The 24300-nt window shown below is 37.9% G+C and overlaps 1 protein-coding gene across 1 annotated transcript; it reads right to left on the reverse strand.

The window, feature by feature from the left end:
• Positions 1–3469: 3469 nt before the first annotated feature.
• Positions 3470–23464, reverse strand: BRDT (bromodomain testis associated). Its single transcript, XM_058030079.1, has 19 exons — positions 23273–23464; positions 22531–22668; positions 21670–21799; positions 20672–20853; positions 19213–19584; positions 18094–18222; positions 17735–17923; positions 16291–16478; positions 15927–16216; positions 15729–15842; positions 14061–14186; positions 13124–13191; positions 11769–11931; positions 10917–11029; positions 9538–9679; positions 7774–7847; positions 6299–6516; positions 4918–5077; positions 3470–4206 (listed from the first exon to the last, which is right to left on the reverse strand). The coding sequence occupies exons 1-19, from the start codon at positions 23462–23464 to the stop codon at positions 4138–4140; spliced, it is 3057 nt and encodes a 1018-aa protein (XP_057886062.1). The 3' UTR covers positions 3470–4137.
• Positions 23465–24300: the final 836 nt, after the last annotated feature.

The raw sequence follows: 24300 nt of genomic DNA on the forward strand, positions 1-24300 counted from the left end.
TAGACACTGATGTTGAATCCTAGGCCCATTGAAGGCAGTGACAGAATTAATGCTGGTTTCAAAAAGATCAAAATTTTTCTCTTTTTAGAAAAATCAAATGAAATTAACTAAAACAGCAAAAAGGAATGTTATAAATAATGGCCTGTTACTGCACGTTGATTATTTTAAAAGTTTAAACAAGTTTAAGCCCTATTATGAATTTATTTTCTATTACTAAAGATAACATTTTAGGTAGCTATAAAAAGCTTCCAAGCTTGCTGTTATCTATAACACAAATGAAATATCAGTGACCTACACCAGCTGCCAATGCTGAATAACACTGTTCATGATCCCTGCTCCTTGTCTGAACACCAGCCTTACAAATGTGAGGTCAGGGGCTTTATCAGTCTACTGGGGAAAGAGGTGCAGGGCTGTTTAAGGCTCCCTCCTTCTCTTGGGCAAGAAGAGAAGGAACATCAGATGCAGATGATTCAGTTCAGACACCGACCTCTGCAGACTCCAGTAGGATTGCATGAATCATGCCTACCGAGCTGAGCTTTCCCTTCGTGCTCAGATTACTCACGCTGCCAACCCCAGGATTAGCATGCAGCTCATTTCTTATGCATCAGACCTTGTGCTAATGACCTTTCTTGTAGGGAAGAAGCCTTTGCAACTTCTCAATATCAGACTAAGCAGCAGCAGAATTTTTCCCTCAAGTGCACCTCAGTAAACCAGTGACCCAGTTAGATAAATTAGGAAGTTTGGCAGAAGCAAAAAAACCCAATGCTGTTGTTTATATTATGGTAGCCATCAAATTTCTTAATGAACCACTAATAAGAATTAATTACTGTAAAACATCCCCTAAGAAAAATTGGAAAACACATTTGAAATCCTGAATCTGACCACAAGCTTTCACTTGCTTTCAAAGAAAGGTTGATGAAAGATTTAGGCAAAGCAATCAGAAAACTCCTGTAGTCATCTAGAATACAAGAAGGAATAAGGATGGAACCATGATGTGCCTTATTATACAAAGGTATTTGGCCATGCTATGCAGTAGTTCTTGTACAAAGAAAGAAGCAGAGCAAATGTTTTCACAAGAATAGAACCAAGTTTGTTTTTATTTTATACATCACAAACTACCTCAATAGTTATGTCAAACTTCTAAATTATACAAACCTTTTGGCTATGGAGTTTAGCTATCTGAGCTATCTAATTTAGCCATCTTGAGGTAGTGGGCATGGATCTGGCATCAGAGCTGAGAAGAAGGTAGTGCTGGTGACCTAGCAGTTCTGAGCAGTGTTTGCACAATGAAATTGCTGCACACCCTAATGGAGGATTTCTGGGCACCACCTGTGCTGCCGTAGCTTTCCTGTTTTCCAAGGAAGCTGTAGAATTTCTCTATTATTTAGGAACACTTTGTACTCTAGGACCACACTGTCCACATATGCGTAACAAACCTGTTTGTACAAGGCAAATACCTGCCACAAGTTTTCAAGGATTTTGGAGAAGAAAGCTTAGAATCTTCTACCTGTCATATGGATAAGAAAAAAGGAGAGCCTCAACAATTATTTTTCTGTCTTTACATTTTGATTTTCTCATCTTCTGCTCTAAATTACTGTTGTAATGGGTGCCAAACCAAACCAACCCCAGGGCAGATGGTCTTACATGCTTTGACAGTGTGCTTTGCCCTCCATAAGGTGCCATCTGCCTGTTTATCTTTTGTCAGCTCAACTAATCCTGGTTCTCTGAGAGACAAAAGAGGACAACTTTTCACATCACTGCTTTTGCCTCTGCCTCCAGCCTGACCAACTCATAGTTGATAGTAATAAATTTACCCTATTGCATTTATGAATGAGAGAAACTTCTAAAACTAATAACTATCTTACCTTTTATTTATATATAGACACAATCTACTAGCATAGACACAAGTATGCAAGTGACACATTAAAGCAGCTCTTTTCACAAATGATAAAGGTCAATGAATGGTGTAACAGAACTTAGTACCCCTTTTATCTGTTAGGTAACTAACAGTTTATTTAAACAGCTTGTTGTTTGCAGGGCGATCATTTGCCCAAGTGGTATTTCTGCATCTTTGAGCATGTTCATGGCTTTGGGCAAACAGTCCTTAGAGGCTTGTTGCTCACATTTGGAGACCATCTCCCTTACTTCTGGATTCAGCCTTCTGTCTGGGGACAGGAACTGATTATCCTCTCCAAGTGACTTGGAGGTTGCAAATAAAGGGTTTATCAGATTAGCATTAGCAGCACTGACGTTGTGACCCATTGCGACAGTACAGAGTCACGGAAGCTGGAATTAGTTTTTGAAGTGACAAAAGCAGCAGTTCAAACCAACAATGCCCATATAGCTGTACCCAATGGATGAAATGCTCAGAGGGAATTCTTGCCCTTCCCTCTTGTCACCTCCTATTTCCAAAGCAAGAGCTCTTGAGCTTGCATTAACCCAGAGAGAAAGTGTATCCAAGTGACAGCAAAGTAGAGAGTCCTAGATGTGAACTGCAGCACTTTATTGCAGGACAGATAACTCTTAACAATGTATAAACGACAAATGAAGGCAGGTCACTTTTGATGTGGATATGAAAGACATCCTAATAGCACCACTTTACATTACAACCCATCTTTCATCCCAAATCCCTGTTCTAGCCAAGTCCTCAAATCTCCCAACAGCGTACAACTTGAACATGCCTCCAGGCCAAGACATCCCTGGACATTTCACAGGGTGCTGGCCCAATCTGAGCATTTGCCATACACACTCTTTGTGCTGTTGAATGAAATGATACCATTCCAGCAATGGAAGAGTTTGAAGATCCATGACTATATTGAATAAATATATTTGAACTAGCACTAACTCATCAGCCTGCTACCTGAAAGACTAGACCACCATTTTTGGGCATGCTTTAGCTGGCATTTTTGAATTTAGAAGCAATTTATTGTCTTCTCTGAAAATTCAGTTATTTGTAGAAGGTTTTGTTCACTTAGGTTACTTAGTTAGGTTGCCTGTGGCAGAACCTCATCAGAGCTGGCAGTGTTACCTTCACTTTTCATCCAGGAACTTGACAAATTGAAGTTCTCTATTAGGAGAGAGTTTTGAGTAGGAGGCTCAATGAGATCAGTAGTCTTCAAAGTGGAGTGTGGGAATAAAATATTGAATACAATTTTTAAATTACAAAATAAAATAATAAATAAACAGGGTTAAAAATAAAGCAGAAATTTAAAATATTATAATGTAATGTAAAAAATAGACTACTACAGTGGAATATTTATAATGTGTATATGATTTATAAATTAATAAATATATATGTCTTGGGGCTCTATGCTTAAAATATTTAAATTATGGGGTACGTGGCAAAAAGGGTTTGGAGACTACTAAACTAGATTGTCTGAAGAGGGCCCCCCTTCCACCCAGCATTTCTGTAATACACATTGTGTTTTGGTAATAATTCCATAAAACAATGTTTTGTTTGTCTCATATTTATTTCCCATACCTGTATATAATCAACAATAATGTAAAAACTACACATTCTGGTTTCTATCAGAAAATTTTTCAACACTAATAATATCTTGTATCAATCAGAAAATCTTTCACACTGGAGCCAGTTTGCCATAATTCCTTCCTGAGAAGAACTAGAACTATGTGGCAAACATGTTTACACCCTTAGCTAAATGTTATGTTAACATAAAATACATTAAACACATCTGGACCTTAAAATACATGCAAGTAGATAAGATTTACTGATGAAATTAAAGAGTTCATGGAAGTTGTTTTTGTGATTACAAGTAATGTTACACACCCCCTCCCTTAGACAGTACCACTTCTAGAGAGATCCTTTTGTCACAGCCCAGATTTTGTACAGGTGTGTCACAGTACAGTGATTCTTTGTAATACCAGATAGAAACAACAGATGAAACTGTAATCAAATTAACAACTCCATTCTACTGCTCAGCAGAACAGAATACATGTTATAAACAAGCAGTGAAAGGAAATAAACCTTGTGACGCTTCAGGTATTAGTGAACAAGCTTTTAATACAAAGCATTTTAGAGAAGATCTTTAAAGTGGTCTTAATATTTAAGATCCTAACTAGTACAAAACTATGCTGGGTTTAGCAGTTTGAAGTTAAGTTCTATATAAACTACTGCTTTCAGTCAAGATATTCTTCGAAAGATGCCATAATATCTCTCTGCAGATTCACATCAATTATCCAAGCTGTCTGCAAGAAAGCAAACAAGTGTGTTTTCAGAGCAGTCAAACATGAATGGACACTATGCAGGTCAAATACTTAAAGATTTAAGAGAAAACTATAAGGCATCTTCTCAAAAATGAATGTCTTTTCTGTTATGACAAGTTTGAGAGTGTGTGCTGCTGAAGCGCTCAGAAAAGAGCTGAGGGATGAAAGCTTCAGTTGAACGTACCTGAATCCAGCATGGTCTCACACTGGTACTTACATTCCATTCTACAACACTATGAATTTTTAAAAAATGTTCAATCTTAAAAAGGTAGCAATTAGAAAACACTAATTGCTGTCACCAGCAAAATCAGTTAGTTTTAAAAAGGCTTAGGTGTGGTATTTCACACCAGAACTGTAGGACTAACACATTTGTGACATGTAACACATTAAGGAGGATGTACAGCTTGCAACACTCAAGGTTGGGAATTATTTAGAGGGCAGGGACTCCTCTTCTGAGTTTTTTTACCACATAATTATTCTAAACTTATGGGAGTACTAGGACCAAGCAGATAGTTTTCATATCATGCCACTTGAAGACGTACTTTGAGTTTCCTATTGCATTTTCTGCACTAACTCTTCAGGTAGTAACTCTTCAATCATTCAGATCATTTGAAATAAGGACCTGATGTAATATTTGTTTACTCTATAGTAAAGTTGAAAAATAAAATAGTTTAGCAAGAGTCAGAAACTTACTGCTTCCTTCCTCCTGCGTTCTTGTTCCATTTTTCTAGCCAAGTTGCGGTCCTGATCAAGAACACGTTGTTGAGCTTCGGGCAGTTTACTCTTAGGCATTTCTTTTTCAAGCTCACAGTCAGCCACTGCCATGGCATCCAATCTTGTGCTTTCAGGGCCCCTTTAAAGACAGGAGAGGAAATCAGTATAGGATAAAAGTTCTTTTTTTTTTTCATAACAACCTGATAGAATTCTACAAATAATTTAAATCAGTGCCTAGCACTTAAAGGGTCTCTTTCACATTGTTTCAAAATGATTTCCCTTCACAAGAGTTATGTGCACACAGTTGTTGGGCTTTAGTAGGTTCATGCTTCCTGTGTCCCATTTCTAATCTGCATGCATGTGGGAGATACACTTGCTTTGAAATTCTTTATTTTCTGTTACTTTCTTGGGCTGTGATGGTTTTTCCTACCTTCTTCCTAATTCAGTTAGTTATTTGAGGTAGATTTCACTAATTTCTGAATGAGGAGTATACTCTTAAGTCTCTCAAATGCTCTGATTATTAAAATAAAACAATCCAACCAATTGACTTATTCTAATACAACCAGCAATGGGCAAGTTCAGGAGAATTTAGGAATCAGCTCAGATTTATCTTTCACAGGGTGAAAGAGGCAAGGGGAAAAAAGCAGACTACTGAAGAGGGGAATATTACAAACAGTTTCCAAAAGGTGGCAAACAAACTCCAGGATATTACTGCAATGCAGTTATTAGCAGGCAGTCATTTATCCCACTCAGCATGGCCACAGACCTCAGGGCTTTGCCTGAAACAGGAGCTGCAAACAGCCAGGGGAGCAGGGGCTTATATAAGGAAGGTGCTTTTCTACAGCAATGCAAAGAATTCTGCTGCATGAAGTGGTGCACGCTGGAACCCCTGTATAGCTATGTTAACAACATGCTCTCAAAGACTGGACTTTCCTGTGTCCCCATAGGAGAGCACTAAGATGAGGACATTCCTGGCTACAGGTGTAGGAAAATAGGACAAATGTGAACTCTGGTCATGAGTGCTCCAGGGGACCAAAACCTCTCACCTTAGTACCCAAACAAAAACCAAATTCCCTTCCATCCAAAAAAACCAAACAAAAACAACAACAAAAAAAAAATCCAGAAGCAAACTAACAGCAACAACAAAGGAGGAAGTTCCTGGGAAGTTTCTCTGATTGCTGAAATAGTACTGATTTGAAGAGAAAAGGCTGCTCTGTGCGTTTGGGATGTGCAGTTTTGCTTAGCATGGTACAGCTCCCCAGTTTCATCTGACATGTGGCAATTACCTAACCCAAACCCCTTGTCCCTGAATAACTAAGCCCTCCAGTATCATACAGGCAAAAACCAGAATAATACTTACACAGAAGTAGTTACAAATCTTTTGTTTTCTTGTGGAAGATTTTGCAGCTCCCTCTCAGCATGCCCAAGAGACCTTTTTGCCTCTTGCACTTGCCCACTCCTCTTTAGTACTGCATCCCTGAATTGATTGAAGCTCTCAGCAGATGCTTTTATTGGAGCTGGAAGCTTCATTGTTTTACACAGGCTTACCCAGGAATCTGCAGTCTTCAATTCTGTATCCTGAAGTTATCAGAAAAAGGAAAACACAGAAGAGGAAAAAAAATACTCTTCAACTACTTTACCTGCCTAGTTCTTACATTTGCACAATGTTGTTTGACTAGGCCTGCTGGAAATATCTACACCAAAATATTTTTCCTTTGGCAGGATATTAGTGCATATGCAGCAATCTGAGCAGATTTTAATGTGCTTTCTCATCAACTTTGAGAGTCTTTGGCAATATACCAACAAACATTAGCCTTTGTAGCTATTCTGACTATTTAAGTCTACTTCTCCACTATTTCATTTCAGAAAACATGAATTCACAAGGCTGAGTTCACACAAGGTCCATTGACAAGGTTTTAATACAGAAGTCCATCTAATTTCTATACACAGTCCTTACACAACAATAGTTTTATATTAGGCTTGTGGGTTTTGTTTGTTCCCCTGTGGCATTTTCTTCACAGCATAAATCAGAATAAAACCAGCATTCTTCAGAAATCCTCCTTCTAGTAGAAGCATGTGCTTATGAAGGAAATACATATTTTTGGAATTCAATTCAACATGTTAGTTAATAATTTTCTGAAACCTAAGTGCCTAAAGAAAAATCCTAGATAGAAACATTGTAGCTCCACAGATGATATAGAAAACTTTTTAGGTCCAGAGGTTGACATGATCTAGTATTAGTAATTTTGAATTAATGTTTTCAATTAGCTGATTACAAGAGAAGAATTTAGTAGATAAGAAAATCCCTCTGTCCTCCCAATCAAGGTAACTTACTGTATGCCAGGAGACATTTTGCTCAACTGTCACAAATACCTTTAGTCATTAAAAGTGCTTTGTCTTATTTCAGAACAGGTTTTCCAATAGTACCAAGACTATATTCCACACTACTCTTATTTTTTTACTGGATCAGTGAGGGAAAGCACACTAATAACTTGGATAGCAGAACTAGATCAAGGAACACTAGTTCCTTGTTTAAATATTAAAACTAGATGAAACAAACCATATTTCAATAAGGCAACGTGGGCATATTGAATATATATTTGTGTGCATGTATCTTATGTGCTTTACCTTCTGCAATGAAGAGAGACATTTGTTTGGTTTTAACACTAAAAATGAGATAAATCTATACAGATTATACCAATAACAAAGACCTATTGTACACTAAATATTCTATTTGTAGAAGAACCAATTTTTAGAGAAGGTCTAGGTCAGGGAGTTATTCAAGCTAGTAACTACATTCAACCTCTTCTCAAACAGAACTTGAGCATCACTCACCTTTCTTGGAAGGAGTTCAGACATTGGCTGTGGTATGTTTTTATCATTAGATTTATCATTGGGTGTACAATGACCTGATGGAAAAATGAAAAGACACTTTTTTGACCACGTTGATTTTATAGACTATTCTTTCTCAAATTTAAATGATAAACCTTTAGTCTTTCCAGGAATTGACTTAAAAAGCTTACAGTGCAGTTTATTATTTGGTTCAAAATGACAGAAGTTCTCCCAAACATTTCCTAAGCTTAAATTGACCTGGACCACTTCTCTCCACTTTTGGGCAGGAAAAAGTATAGGTAGCTCGACTATAGATGAGAAATTAACTCCTGGTTAATTCTAGGAGAGGTCCGAGCAGAATGCTTTAAAGGTTTGGTCAGGAAGGCTCAACACAACACTTTGCCACTTAGTCACTTCCTCCCCTTCCCACCCAGCCCTCTTTCCTTTTGATTCCAGCTTTAGGGTTACCTGATGGATCATGCAAACTCATTTCACCTATAGCTCTCAGCCCCATTTACTTTTATTTAAAAGCAGATAGGTCAGCCATCAAGGGCTCGTCCTCACATTTCCAGCAGCCTACCCATATACAAATACTTCATCCTGTTACTTCTTTATTATTTGAGGGGAAAAAACCCCCAAACACTATTTTCAAACCAGAGATCAACAACACATTTTATCTCATTCAGCAGCAATCCTCTAGTGTAGTTTGAGATGTTTCATTATTTAAGTAAATGCTTAATAAAAAAACTTCGGGTAACACTTTTTAAATTATGCAAATAAATGCTGGATTCAAAGTACCAAACCCTCAGCCAGTTTGTCATTAAAGGGGTTTTCAGAAAAACCTCAGAGCCACAAAACTTTGTTAGCAGAAATCTTAGCTGAGGCCATGTACCAATTCCAGCTGCTGCAAGTCTAAGCAAAAGGGGGCAGTAGATGTATGGCTTGGTGTCTTAAGACCCTAAAATTAATAGAAATTCATGGAGAATCAAATCTCCATTTTTAGAATTGCTTTAATACACTGCAACTGCTTAGCATTATTCTTTGCCAAAAATAAGAACTCATCAGTGAACAGGCTCTGCTTTTTAATTTCATCAAGTTTTCAGAAGTTTCTTCCCTTCTTCTTTAGGTGTTCTAGAGGGCAAAGAGTAAAGGAGAAACCAAAACAATTGTGTCTGGCAATAGTGTACACACAGAGCATGGATGTTCAGTCAATTCTTTAGCTGGAAATATGAAGTATAGAATGCAGCTTTCAGAGGGCCAGTGTTCTTGTAATAATTGCAACTTTATTCCATAGTGAAAGCCTCTTTGACAGTGATTTGCTGTCAGATCCTTGTCACTAAGAGCCAAAGATAATAACTCAAAATACACACAAAGTGCTCTGGGAAAAGAGGTCCATGAAACTTCAGCAGAAGACATTTCAGAAGCCAGTGAAGTTCAACAGATTGAATCATCAATTCTCAGACTTCATGGTTTACTGGTTTATGTATCCCTAGTGCCACATTCTTAAATCAAAAAGTATTTTTCTTTATATATTTTAATACAGAACAAAAACCAAACATCAGTTTAATTTCACTTTTTTTTTGTTTTGTTTTTAAGCAGCAAATAAAAAAAGGAAGAGCAAGGGAAAACTGCATACCCAACCATTATCCTGCAAAGTGAATAATATACAAGGTATTCAAGCTTGATATTTCTTTAAACTAGTTTCTTGTGCATTTTTAACTTTGCAACACTGATAATAGCTACAGTTTTTATTATGACATTACATACTTTGTTCTCGACTTATAGATATTAAATCAGCAGTTCTCATGCTGGTCTTGTTTTGCGGTTTATTTGATTTGTCTAGATGTCTTGTTTGCTCAGCTTGTTTACTCCAGTCAGCACTGTCAACTTGGAAAATGGTGTTGGACACCTAGAAGAGAAGCTAGACTTCAAAATACATCCTTTATATTACTTGTGTTTAGCATATGAGGATTCTTATTATACAGCATCAGGATTAAAGGTTTAGAAGCTTAGAGCAGTAAATTCTTGTAGCTCTAGCTTCTGTAAACACCAAGGAAGAAATAGATTTCACTCATGGTAAACAAAGCAAGTTCATAAATCAAGACTTCAGATTTAGAATATGCACAGCTCAGCAATCCCATGTGATGGAGTGGGTAGAGCATGAGAAACTGATACAAGATCTTAACCCTTAACATGGTACAGCAGAATAAAGTTGTCTTAAAGGCAGTTGCTGCACTCTAGCTTGTGGCTCAGGGAAAAGGGTGACTGTGATCTTTGGTATTTTTACTCTGTGTAGTAATCCCTTGAACTAAGAACAGTGCTCCACAAAACTGAGTCAATTTGCATTACCTGCTACCTTGGACAGTGGACACCAAAAGGAAGGTGTAAGCTGCTTTTCATCCTTACTTGCAGGACACATTCCTGGGCTCATAGATTCAAGAGGCAGTTTCTATCCATTGCCAAAAATAAAGCTATTACAGCCTTATTAAAGCAACTAAATTTCCAACCATGTTCAGAAGGATTATTAATCATCATAGGATGGCAGTGATCATGCTGCAGTAACACCCATAACTTCCTTTGCTCCACAGAGGCCCTTCTAACCAGAATACTCTCCAAGAACATATTAAGACAGAACTCAGTCATTAAATATTTTACAACCTCATCTAGACCCTGAAAGCCCCAGTTTCCACAGCTTTAGGAAAAGGTATGAAAGGCATCACACTTCCCCAGTAGAGCCTCAGTATTGCTGAGTTTGTGAAATTGATATTTCTACAAAACCAAGACACATATTATAATCTCCCTCTTTTGTAAAGATTCTGGTTTACAGGGTGGACTTTTAACCTGTAAGTGTGCAAGGGTTACTTAAGTTTAAGCTATAGCCCTGAAAAGAAATAAAATAAGCTTTATAGTACACTATGTGATCAGCCAAACTTTCCTTTACAGCCAATAGGCAATGAAGTAATACCCTGTTAAAGGATAATCACTTTTTTACTGGGGTTTCAGAAAACTTTTGTTGTAAACCTTAAATGGCCTTCATTGCATCAAATGCAAGCCTGAAGTACTGTATTACATCTTACTTCAAGGGTAAGAACATGCTTTACAGATGCTGTTTGAAATTAATTAATTGGAGAGAAGCAGGTATTCACCTCTGGAAAAACATTTCTGGAGTGGGTGACAGAAGACTCATTTGTCTTTGGAGTGCTTTGAGGAGTTTGCTGGTCTGGAGCATCACACAGAGCAGGTACAGCTGAGATTTTACCTGAGAAAGAAGTAGGGTATGATTTTTTCCCCTGTCATGTAAAATGCAGTCCTACATCTCAAAATTAGGTCACTGTTTAGATCTGTGGAGTAACTCAGTATTGAGATATGTATTCTAGCCACATGATTTAAGAGAGTTATTTTTAATTAGTTTTTAATTGATTTCTCAGTTAATCAGCTACCAGTTCACGCTGTCTTCTACCAAAAATCTTAGTAGTGTCTGACATTATTAGACTTTTTTAAATGAGGGAGGGAAAATAGCTCCTTGAATCAAATTCCTAAGCAACTTCATGTATCTGATGTGTCTAGACAACAACACTCCATTCAGAGGACCTGTGGGACCAAGCCTTCCATTCAGCAAGTAAGCATTCAGACATGAACTTGGGTAGAGGGCAGGGGTTGAAGCCTCTAATCCTGCCTCAAGGTGTTCAATACTTCTGTAACTCCAAGTTCATTAAGATATCCTTTTCCATCTCATAGGAAGGAAGCACGAACACTTCCTGTTTTTAATACTACTTTGCCCCACCACAAGTGTCCCACTAAGCTGAAACCCGTAGCCAATCCTTAGTGTTCCCATGCTTTAATTTCCATCGTGCTCTTTGGTAATCCATACTCTGCAAGAACTTTTTCAGTCATCCACTTGCTAACCTCCAAAATTCCAAGATAAGCTTGTTTGGTAATACAGGCATCCTGACAACCCTTCTTTCCTCAGCAGTCACATACAGGCATAAAGGTATTACCTGAGAGAGTCTGAGTGTTTTGTTCTGATGGATTAAGTGATCTACACTGAAGCATTTGCAGTGCATTGGGAGGTTGCTGCTGCAGTTCAGATGATCCATGAATTTGCAAGCTGCTAGTGAGAGAGGAGGGCTGTGCTTGCAGACCAGCATTGCAGGGTGTCCTCTGTAAACAAAGTGGTATTCTCTATAAAGAGACTGCAGTCATTAATACAGCCAAATTTTTAAAATAGTTATCTGGTCCTCTTTTCCCACCACTCCTTATTTTCACTGTTTATCAGATTCAGTACCCCCTGTATTGTGATACTGATCCATCATTTTCTAAGCATTTAGATGACAAAAAGCCATGAGGTAAAGTGCACTCACTGCCTTGGTCTGACAGATACAGAAAACCCCTGAGAACAAAATGTAATGTGAGGATTTCAAGGATGATGTTTGTTGCTACTCAGGAGGTCAGTAAGGGGCTGTTACAACTGACCAAGCTGAAGCTCATTTCCTGGATCCTGTTTTCTCCACTTCATTGCTTTCATTCTGTCACTGCAGAGGCTGAAGCTCTTAAGCAAAAAGAGAGTGTTGCATAATTCCTTCTCTGAATCTTTGCTTATGAAGATGCAGAAGGAGCAGCTGAATAATAAATTTGCAGCCTAGTTTCCTGTACTTTAAGGGAAAGTCAGTCTATTGCAAGAAGAATGAAGGTTTGGCTGTGATTTCGCTTTGAAAATCAAGGTCTCTTTCTCTGGTTGCTTCAAGGGAAATTCTTAAAGGCAGCTAACCTTGACAAGAAATAACACCCACTGTATAATACAGAAATAGAGCAATTCAATCTAAGAGGCATTAAGAATTATTTCTAGATAAAACTGCTGTTGGTTCCAATAATACCATAACAATAAACAGCATTAAAGTATCCTGAAAATAAGCGTACAATGTATTTCTTTTCAGGCATAGAAGTGAGGGTATTTATAGATTAAAAAACATTACACTGTTTGTTAGGTCAGTTCTATACTCAGAGATCCATTTGGAGACTATTGGCCCTTTTTGGGGGTGGGTGGGATACATGGAGCATTCTTCCCTTCTTCATCAAACACAATCACCACAATGATAATAAAAGATAAAAGCCTCCCAGTATATCTGTTCCTATACAGATGCATAAGGTATTTTTAAAAACAGCTCATGGGACATCTTCCTATCAATCAGTCCTACAGAACAAATAGCATTCAAGCCATATTCATTATTTCCTGATGAAACTGCATAATTTCTATTACCATTGTATGTTAAAATATAACTAACAAAGTTATTTGTATAATAACTTTGTTATTTGTTTAGGGCAAAATCATTATATCCATTCCAGGCAGATTTACCTTAGATTTTTCCATAGAAGCTGGACATTTATTCCTGGTTCCAGTCTGTTTTGAACAGGTTTCTGTAACTGTAAATACAGTGAGGTGGGCAGAAAAAGGGGGATAGAAAAAAACTGAATCAGTCATTCACATATGTTTCATTATTCACACACAGAAGGTGTGAGTTGCAGTTGTACCTAGAGTCAACCTCACAGTGAAAGGAACAGTCTTATCTTGAATACTTTGACTTGAGCTTGATGTGTTTAGAGAATTTCTCCCAGATATAACAAACAAGAGACCACAGATTTCTGCAGGACCAAGGTCTCCATTGCCATTGATTCACTGTGTTTGCTCCCCCTCACACTGCAGAGGGTTGAGCATTCATCTCACCCTGTACCTCATATGGAGACCTACACTGCAGAGCTCCAGTTTGGCAGATATATTCTGTCCTAGAAAACTAAAGAGTTCTGTGTACAGAGAAACATCGTTCAGTGTTCTGATGCTGAACAAACTTAAAACATTTTAAGCACCAGGGTGGATTTTGCCTCCACAGTTAATGCTGTAGGCACTTTTGTTGCTCAGGTCACCCTTCATGTGCAGACCAGAAGATGAAAATAAAGTGAATCACACTTTCAAAAAGGGATCAAAGCTACATGAGTAAGCTATAGCTCTGTTGTCAAGTGTCCAGGTTAGATACAAAGAACTTTTGCTAGCTTATTTTGGTCCCTATAGATTTTCACTGGTAAGTTGAATGGATGTACTGGGGGTTTGGTTGTCTTGTGTTCCCTGGGATCACAGTATTAAAGGCATTCATTTCATTTCATAGCATTGGAATTAAGCCTTCAAAATGGAGGGAACCAAACCAAAGATTACTAAAATCCTTGGTAAGCATGGGGAACAGTAGATGCTAAGAGAGAAGATATTTTGCCTACACAAACACAAAAATAAACTTTCTAACCTGATTCAGAGTCACTGCTATCTGAGGAGCTAGAGTCACTGCTAGAGCTGCTGCCAGAATCTGAGGAGGTGCTGCTGCTGTCACTCAGTCTGCTTGGCCCAGTACTTGACTCAGCATTGTTTTCAACTGCAGGAGAAAAAGAAAGAATTCAGGACAACCTGCAATAGAGCATTCTTCCTATACAAGACAGTGATCAACCTTGCTAGGTCTATTCTGCCATGCCAGAGTTCATTTTATTTCACTTCCCTGTCTACTGTCCATTTAGCAGTGGACTTGAAAACAAAGACTTCCCTCTAGAGACCATAGGAGTGGGATTTACCAGCAGCAAGCTACTTGAATGAATGAAATACCCAAGGAGAAGCTGTAATCACAGTTTACAATTCTGAAGCAAATTAAAACAGTAGACTTAAGACACAATTCAAGCAATTTTCCCCCATAAGCTTTCCTGTGGTCAAGAGCCTGTTTGTGTGCATGTTGCTGCTGCCAGACTTGCCTGCAGAGTTCTTTATCTACAGCCAGCTCTTCCTTCCCTAGCCATATGCACTCCCAAAATTGCCATCTTTTGCCACCTCCCCACCATCTGACTATTCTGCATCTGCAGGGTTGATTTAACTCAGCTTACAATGATTTTGGAATCAAACCTTTTTCAAAGTTTTTTCTCTGTGGAAGCTTCAAAAATGAGAAGTTACATGGATACCTGTTTCCCTGGACACAAGTCCAGATTTAGCTCTTGTAAACAAGCCAGATACCAGTTGTAAAGATTTCCTAGGCAGCTTCTTCGCTGTCCTCACAACACATAGTTAATAATTGATTTCAGCTCCTTAAGATTTTCTTTGTAGGATATTTTCAAGCCATTATGCATACCAGACAGGAAGACTTGACTGAGCTAATGCTGGATACACATGTCCCTGTGTCTTCCAGAGCTGCTTCTATCATGTCAGCTGATTTTACATAAGAGCTAAATAGATATCCAGTGGAGGGCAATAACAGCACTCACTATTTTAACGAGGAACAGCTTGACTTATAATAGCAGCATCAGCTGCACTGATCCATTCTCAGCCCCTGATGAGAACCACCAGTAAGTGTACAGCTCAAGTAAGAACTGAATTTCTGGCTTTGATCTTGAAATGCATTATTGCCTGAAAAACTGAATTTTTCTCCTAGGACACTTTCTTAAGTCTAAGATAACACAGCACACCTGTCACTGATATACCAGTTTTGTTAGCATGACAAAACTGGTATATGACACTGCCATATAACAAGTATTACTAGAATTGGTTATTCTTGTGTCTCTAAACCACAGAAAGTTAATTGCAAACAAATAGATTGTGTGACCCTCCACATCCCCCCATGTTTTCATATATTAGCATAGGAGAATTTTTCAGTGCCCCTTAATTTCTGAAACTGTTACCATCTTTACTTGTAATAAAGTATTAGGTGCAGGAATAAGGAAACTGTTTTAGACAGGATAAAGAACTGACCAAATTTGCTGCTGTGACTCCAGCTCACTCAACATAGAAAGAATCTTGAGACTATCAGTGGGAAGCTTAAGACCCCACCTATTGTGAGGAGACAATCTCCAGATACCTAAAACAACTAAAGCCCAAGGGAAGAATTCCACTTTAAGCTATTTCCATTGCAAATGAATAAAAGTAAGAGCCACATTACTCTTGAAGCTCTCTCTCTTTGGGTTTAGTTGACCATTGACATCCAGTAGTCTCTTCTCTAACTCTTGTTTCCTCTCAAAATTAAGTTCTTCTTTTGACTTTGTTGGGTTTTTAGCTGCATGTGAAACAGAAGTTAACATGAAAGAAAACCAGAAAACAAATTCTAACGGGTTTTTAAAAAATCATTTATGCTACATACCCTGCATTCTTTGTTTCTTCCTCAAACAGGTTGCTACATATCTCTCTAGTTCTCTGAGTGTTGAAGCATTTAAAGTTTCAAAGTCTATTTCTATCTCATCAGGGTTAGAGTTCCTCAGTGCAGGTTCTCTTGACTGTATTATATGGACTACTTTCCCAAGCTTATCTCCAGGGAGTTTATTTATGTCCAAACTCAACTGCCGTTTTTCATCATAATTCATAGGTTTGGCACCATCCTCATCTTCTGACTTATGTGCCAACAAGACCTGCTGCATGGTGTTCTTTGATTGACTGCAGGAAAAAAGTGTACTGCAGTAACAGCAGTTTAAAATAATCTGACACCCACACAAGTTCCCCACACTTACATGTTTAAAGAGAGCTTTCTCTTAGATTTCTTCATGTATTTCAGATTTTTCTTCTTTTGAATCAAGCTTTTCATTTCAGCTTTTTCCTTGTTCTTTCTTTTCTCACTTTTAGCCTTCCCTTTTTTCTTTCCTGGTCTAGATAAGCATGCTTTGGTCAAAACCCACAACTGCTGGTGAAGAGCTTTAAGCTATCAAAACCAAAAAGAAAACAAGAAAACCCACAGAACGTTGATAACCTTGGGCAATGTAGGAGGAACAATAAACTGGTCCTGAATATCACAGGAAGTTAGTGGCAGCTGAATGGATATTAATAGGATGTCTGCTTTCCAAGTGAGATTTATTTCCCAAGCATTTTACTATATTGTATCTCAGCCACAGATTATGCATCTAGAGGATACAGGACTGTTTATTTTATGCAAACATTTCTAACAGCATGTGCTTTTAGCATTCTGTCAGGAAAACACAAACACAACCCCCCACCTCCCCCAAAAACAGGAAAAAAAAAAATCACTGCAGGGGTTTCCAACAGCCTCTCTAATTTCAGGGATTTGGGATGCACATAAATGCCTTATTAGGTTATATTTCTACAGCATTGCTGAATTAAGCAAGTGGGACTGGGCTCATGCATCTCATTTTGCAATATAAAGTGGCTAGTTGAGAAATGCTAAGAATTTGAGAAAAGAGCTTAACACAACTTGGTTTAAACCTCAGGAATTAGAAGATGGTCAGATGATGAGATTAGAAATCTCTGAAATACCTCACTACTGTAAAGGCTGGCTTGTACACTTAAGTTCATCCTTCTGCCTACATCCATAAATTGATGATGCAAATCTGTCAAGGACTGAAAACTGTCCCTCACTAACGGAACAAATGCTAATTTTCCCCAGAGTTTATAGATGCAGCAGCAACAGGTTAAAAACTATGTTCAAGCAGAAGTAACACCCATCCCACTCCTAATATGAAGCATGGCTTAGCCTCACTGGTTAGCATGAGATACCTTCTTTTCCCTCTCATACTGAGCTCTCTCAAGAAGAAATTAACAACTTGGTTTTGTATGGCTCAAAAGAGACTGAGGGAAGGAACAATGCTTTTTGACCATGTGAAAGAAATGACCCTGTTGGAAGAATATGCCACTAAGCTACATGTGGAGTGCCTGGAGGCTCTCATACCACAGGAACACGCTTTTATTTTTTAAGAAGTTTGAGATTCCTCTGAAGAAGTGGTAGGCAAGAGTAGTAGAACTGTTGCTCACTTGGTATTTGTTGAGGCGCTATTCACTTAACATTTGGCAGTGCTTCCAAATGGGACTAAAGTTCTTTATTAAAAATACAAGTTAATAGAACCTTTTGAAAACTGATTTTTGTTGCTAAGTCTTGGAATAGACCATTGAAAGTGGCATTACTAGAGAGATATTAAGTCACACACAATAAGTAATAATGCTTACTTGCTCCTGAAGCTTTTTGAGGTTCACTTTTCTCTCCTCTTCAGAATCTTCAGATGATTTTTCTTCTGAAGAGTTTTCATTACTGCTTTCACTGGAATAAGCTTCTGTCATTTCTCTCACAGGCTGTGGCAGATCATCACTTGCAACAGCTTCATCAGGAATTTTAGCAAAGTGCATTTCAAAAACATCCTGAAGAGTTAGGTTTGGGAACAGCACATTTTTCAGATTTTTGAAAGTGTTATGCAGCTACTATTTGCAGAACTACACAGCAACACAGTAGTTCAGTAATATTAGTAGATTCTACATCAGGTCATGAGATGAACTACTCAATTTCAAGTCTGACTTAAAAGATAACTCACCTGAAGTTTTCTTGCCATAGCAACTATTTCATGGTCTGAAGAATTACGTTTGTAACAGTTCATGAACATTAATCTAACATCTGTAGCAAATTCTTGTATATCATTATATTCCAAGTTATCCATTTTCTTCTAGAGGAAAAGAAAATTAAAGGCACACTTAGTATACAGTATCTCCAAGAACTAGCAGAAAGGAGGAACAAGAATTTTAATATATATATTCAGGTTCAGAATACTGTATTAAGACAGTAAATATTATAAAAAAATGTTATGGAAATACCTGCATCTCATTTCAACATTGTCTCTGTAACAAAGTAAGAGATTTTTTTTTTCCTCTTTTAAGCAGATTTAATTGTAATTGCTGAAAGACTTTGTAGAACTAGTTTCAGCACTTGTCAAGACAACGTTTGGGTGGTTTTATTTGGTTATGAACTCAGCATCTGTTTTTGATTCTATGCATACTATTTACATGAAGCTTATTCCATAATAGCTGGAATCAAACAAATGGACTAGAAACTGGGAAATAACCTTTGTATGGTGCAAGTGAGCTTTCAAGATAATTCTGTAAGCTATTAAAATTGAACATTCCCCAAAAAGTGTTGCTTCACTGGGCTAAATATTTTACCCCATACAAATACACTCAGCATCCACAGAGAGCTCTCCACATATCTCCATCTAGAATGGTTGCTTCCCACTAAAAAGGTGAAATGCGTTACATAAACATCCAGTATAGAAGTTCTCAGGCACTTAAAGAACATTGAGATTGAGGGAAAAGGAGGACTTGACAGAATTTCATTTTGTTTTATAGGGCATTAGTAACAGCACTGTGTGTACAGACATATTTAACATGTGGCATGCTTGGAAGGGCTTCATGGAGATCAGAAATCCCTCACTACTTATATTAGCTTTTTCAGCAATTAGGTAGATTAGCAACTATGTGTCACAATGAGACTCAGAAGACTTTTAGTGACTTTGGCTAAGTTTGAGAAACAGAAATGCATCTGGTTTCTAGGCCTGTTGTGTCTTTCACAGAAAAAGCAGCTTTCATGGCACCTTTTCAGCTGACACATTTAAAACCTTGTAATCACACAAATAGCCTGTTTTCCCCAGAAATATACTTACTTTAATGGCACACAGGTCTGTAGGACATTTGGCAACGGCTTGGTTCACCCCAGTGGAGAAAGATGCTGCATCTACAGGTTTTATGAAAGGCCATGCGTATGCTGCATGTTTCTTTGAAAACATTTCTTTAAGTATTGCATTACAATGTTTTAGTTGTCCTGACAAGTGAATCTTTTTAACAATTCCAGGTGGCTGTTGAGAATCTGAAAAGGATCTCTTCAGAAATTTATTTGTTACCATACACTCATTTTCACCTCTACATGCTTTAACAGCTTTTCTTTCACTAAGCATTGCAGAAGATTGACCACTTGCTGTGACTATTGAAGTAGTAGGAGTTGTAGTGTCAGCCTTCCTTTTCACACCTTTTTTTGCCTAAGAAAAGAAAAAAATATTCAAGTGTCCAGAACAGGAAGAGAATGGTCAGTTTTAGAAAATTCTTTTGTGTGGATAGCCCAAAAAAAGTGTCAGAACTTGTACAGCTATTGAAGTCAGAGCAGAATTCAGCAAATCCACAAGCTTAGACTAAAAACCAACAAGGTATTACAAGACTAGCACAACCAAGCTCCATTTGAAATGCAAAGGAAAGAAGCAGATGTACTGCAGGTCAGGCTGTGGTCAGATTTTAGCCATTTGTGAAGATTCCAGGAAACTGGCAGGTTATGAAATTACCTGCAAGTTGACAGTCACAGGAAGGGGGCAGACTACTGCAATTTAATTTAGGCCTGGTTGAGGGCCTTATCTAAATGGTTGATCTCTTTTTTTTCTCTAAGTTGCGCAGTATTTGGTTTGGAAGCCATATAATGCATGCTTTATCATCAGTGTTCAGACTCCATGTGAGTGAAGTGTAAATATACACTATAGGGGAGACTGGCAAAAGTGCCTATTCCTCATTGGAAGAGCACAACCAGAACTAAGTCAATACAGGAATCTTTTCAGATGTTCACGTACAGCTCAGATTGAAGTAACAAGAATTTGCTTTGTGAGCTACAAACATCACCTCTCAGGCTAGTTACACAGTGTTTAAGCAAACATGTTAATTTTTGAAGAAACAAGTATTTGATTTACATAGAAAAGCATGAGAAATTATTAAATAGAACTTATATCTTTAGTAGTTTAAAACCAATTATCCTCAAGGTGAAGCCCGCAGAAGTATATATAGTAATACACTTCAAGAAGGATCATCTTATTTTTTTTTCTTTGAGAACAACATTTTAAAATTACATTTATAAGAAATGATGTGCCAAGCAATCACCCCAATCTCCATTTAACTTCTAGAATTAGTACTGGCCCAGGTATTTAGCAGAGACATTGAAGATCTAATAGAGATCTCTTACTGTTGTATCATAACAGAAATTTCATAAACATACAGCAATAAGCATGGCTCCTATGCTTTTGCCATAAGTGCCTGAAGGAAAAATTTCAGTATCTTTCTTTCTGAAAGTTATTTGAGGAAACTTACTTTTGTTATAGGGACTGCAGCTGGCATTAAAGCAGTCAGCTGGGCTGCAGACAAAGGAGCCAGTGTAACTTGCTGTCGCTCTTGAGTCATCACTGGAGGCTGTTCAGCTTTCAAGCTGCTTTCAACTTGCTTCTCATTTGTGCTTTGTTCATTTGAAATCCCAGGGTTGGCCTGCCATGTTTCTGGTTATTTCAATACAGGAAATTTTAGAAGTTAAGTCTTAAGTGTTGCAGTTAATTTCTTTCATGGTCAAATTGACCAGCTGTCCACATAACCACTAGCCTATACAGGAATGTCATAAATAAATGCAAACCAGAGTGTTTGTTACTTACACAACATTGGTATCCTCCTCTGCTCACACCTTTAGTGTCTCAGCTACAATATCATGCCAAGTCACACCTTACTTGGCTTCAAGACAGTGTGGGTTAACTTCAGACCAAAGATTAAAGAGGCATCATACTACCTTCTGTATATAGTAAAAATGTTCTTGCCAGGGAAAGTATCAAGTTGTTGTCTACAAACACAAAGACCAAGTAGCAAAGAGTGCAGACTGCATCATGTAGGTTCATGTTTCCTAAGCATAGGTAATAGCTACATATGTTGCTTAGCAGTACTACAGATCTCCACTGCTGAGATCTGACAACAATTTAGACCAATGTTTTCCTGTATTTGGTTTGGCTGATTAGATTATTCATGTCTTTGTCAGCTGTTACTCTGTTTACTTCCCACAGATGTTCACACCTATTAGTTTATATAACACAATGCTGAGCAGCATGACAGTCTCTGAATTGGAAGTCAGGTCCTTTTCTAAAAAAAGGAACTTTTTAAATTAAAAAAAATCTAAAGCCTTATAGCAGTATTTTTATTTGTCTGATTGTTCTGGAAAGAGTAGAGAACACCCAAACTGTTCCAGGGTTGAGCTGTGACAAATAAGATACTTTGTTTCCAGTTCTGCTTGCTTAATATATCATAAATTCAGCATATAATACAGGCCTTACCTTCTGTTTTCTTCCCTTTTCTTTTTCCTTTCTTGAGACTCACTGGTCGTTCTTCTGGTGGCATATGGGCTATTTTCTGCATAAACACTTTTTCTAGCTCTTCAGCCATAAACACAATGTCATCACCTGGCTGCAAAATATGGTCAACACCATTCAGTAAAGAGGCTGCAGTAAAGGGAGCTATCTCATAAAACTACCAGGCTAGAGAGTCCTGCCCCAACAGATCAAAAAAAGCCACTAGTACCAGAGAGGTCTTTAAATCATTGCCATCCCTGCTCCTGCAACTAACTTTACAGCAAATTCACCATTGAAATAATCTTTCTCTTACTGTCCCATTGAAAAATTCTCCTTTACTTCTGCATGCTTCTTCAGCAAAAGCCCAAGGGGGCAGATCTGCAACTCCCTTATTAACCCTGTGTTGTGAAGAAGCTGTTGAAGCTCAAAGATACCAAGACACAGCCAACAAATATCCAAGCACAGGGAGATGATTATACTTCATTAGGTTGAACTTGTTGAAGGAACAGAGCATGGCTCAGGGTTGCTAGCCTTGGATTTGTACAGCAGTGACATAGTGCTTGCTGTTCATGAGCTCTGCAGCTAAACCCCAGAGATTTTGGATATGGAGTTCTTGTGCAGAAAGAGCTATGCACTCAGTTGCTGGAACAGCAAGCAAGACTTCACTTACGTCCTCAGTCAATCCCAGATTAAAAAACCTCCCCAACACTTCAGAGAAAATAGTTTGAAAACAACAATAAAATGTCAACTAACTTACTGCATATTCTAATAGCCATGTGCTTGTTTTAGACTTGTTTGTATCATTCAGTAGAACCAGTTACTGGTAAGAGTTGGTGTTCCACCTACCTTGTTGTACATGTAGCAGTTCCAGAACATAGTTTTAAAGTCTTCAATACATTCTGCAGCTTTTGTGTAGTAATTGTGTTCCAGTCGCTTTTTTATGGTGCCTAAGTCCATAGGTTTTTTAATGATAGTGTAATAATCCTGGGGTATTGAAAGAATAAATCATCAAACATATCTTAATATTAGGACATGAATATTTTTACACATTTAGTTATGAAAGCTAATTTGCAAGAGATAATTGCATTATATTAGTAGCAGTATTTTATTTAAAGGAAAACCTTCCCCTATAGTCATAGGTACCAAAAACATAGGTGTTCAGGAATTCTTCACTTCATATTTTTTCCTTGTTCTTCCATGTAACATGTATCCTTTTAAGTCCCAAAGAATATTGATTTCAAGAGGCTCCAGAGCTCTACTGGTAGTACTTATTAAAAGTAAGGCACTTCTCATTTGTTGTCTTACACAAAGCAGCACTCCAGTTTACAGAACAGAGGAAAAAGAAGCCAAACTTCAACAAAGTCTCAGTTACTAACAAAAAGAAGCTGCCAAGTTTTCACAATTGCTGTTGAAATACTTTATTCCTGGCAGCATTTCTCTAGAAAGATAACACTTTTCTTGTAGACTTGGATTAGTGACAGCAGTTCAATAGCAAAAATAGTCTTCCATAATCTGTTGCATTAGAAAAAACCTTTTTAACATTGATATAATTTACATATTAATACTCCAGTTCCAAAATGGTTCTTACAGGCAGATTCAGCGCTGCTGCATCGACAGGCTGGTGAAACGGCCAGGAAAAGTTATGTCTCCACATGGCTCTCATGACCACCCTCTGTAAGTACTGAAGTTGGTTTGTTTGACATCCACTGCTTTTGTTATTTATGTACTCTGGTGGAGGAGGGTTCATAATAATGGCACAGTGCTGGCTTTGAACAGACATCTTTAGGGAGTTTGTACATCCACTTGCTCAAATATCGTTACACATTTAACCTGAAGGGAACAAAACAGAAGCATTCAGTGAAGATATCTAGATTTAATGCTGCTTACCTGTTCACTTCTGTTTGTAGAGCATCCATACTGTAACTACAGACATGCCTTTGTGTTCTGAGCAAGACATTGGTCTTAAAGTGCATATTTGGGCATTCCTAGAGTCTAGGGATGCATACTAGCTTTCTCCTAAAAAAATCTGATAGCCAGCTTTTCCTACCAGAAGGAAGTATTGCGTGAGGTGTGAAAAAGGTGATAATAAGATAGACAGCTACTGTAACCAGCACACTGCCAGAACAGTGGATATGGCCCACTCTTACAACAGCTGTAGCATCCCAGCAGATATTGCTGATTACACATCTTATCTTTTCTTTTGTTTATTTCAGCATTCAAAGCATACCTCTTCTGACTTCCTGAAGCCTATGCCTTAGCTAATAAGAGTGAATACAATTTGCACCACCACATATCATTAACTAAGTGCTAATCCTTTCACCAAAATATCTATCTTGGAAGGGAAAGATCTGGACATATACAGGATCTGCCTCTCCTATAACTGGCCAGCATTTGAAGACAAGTTCCGAAGTAGTTTTAAGTGCCTCACAACTCAGTCAACTCCTTCATACATTATTTTCAACTATTAGGATATACTATCATTTTTGCCTGCTTTTTTCTGCCAAAAAACCCACACTAGACGATATCAAGTGCAAGCTGTTCACCTTCTCCATCCAAAGCTCTGAAGCTAGAAATGGAAGGCAGGAGCAAAAGAGTACAGTTTAAACTTAGCAAAAA

Source organism: Melospiza georgiana, chromosome 9, assembly GCF_028018845.1.
Source record: "Melospiza georgiana isolate bMelGeo1 chromosome 9, bMelGeo1.pri, whole genome shotgun sequence".
NCBI lineage: Eukaryota > Metazoa > Chordata > Aves > Passeriformes > Passerellidae > Melospiza > Melospiza georgiana.

Excerpts from the sequence above, each read along its gene's own strand:
- BRDT (XM_058030079.1), bottom strand. The coding sequence starts at position 23,464 with ATGTCTGTTCAAAGCCAGCACTGTGCCATTATTATGAACCCTCCTCCA. Across the intron at positions 21,800-22,530 it reads ACTGCTACATGTACAACAAG|CCAGGTGATGACATTGTGTT; the intron begins GTAGGTGGAACA and ends CATATTTTGCAG. Across the intron at positions 15,843-15,926 it reads GAAGAAACAAAGAATGCAGG|CTAAAAACCCAACAAAGTCA; the intron begins GTATGTAGCATA and ends TTTCACATGCAG.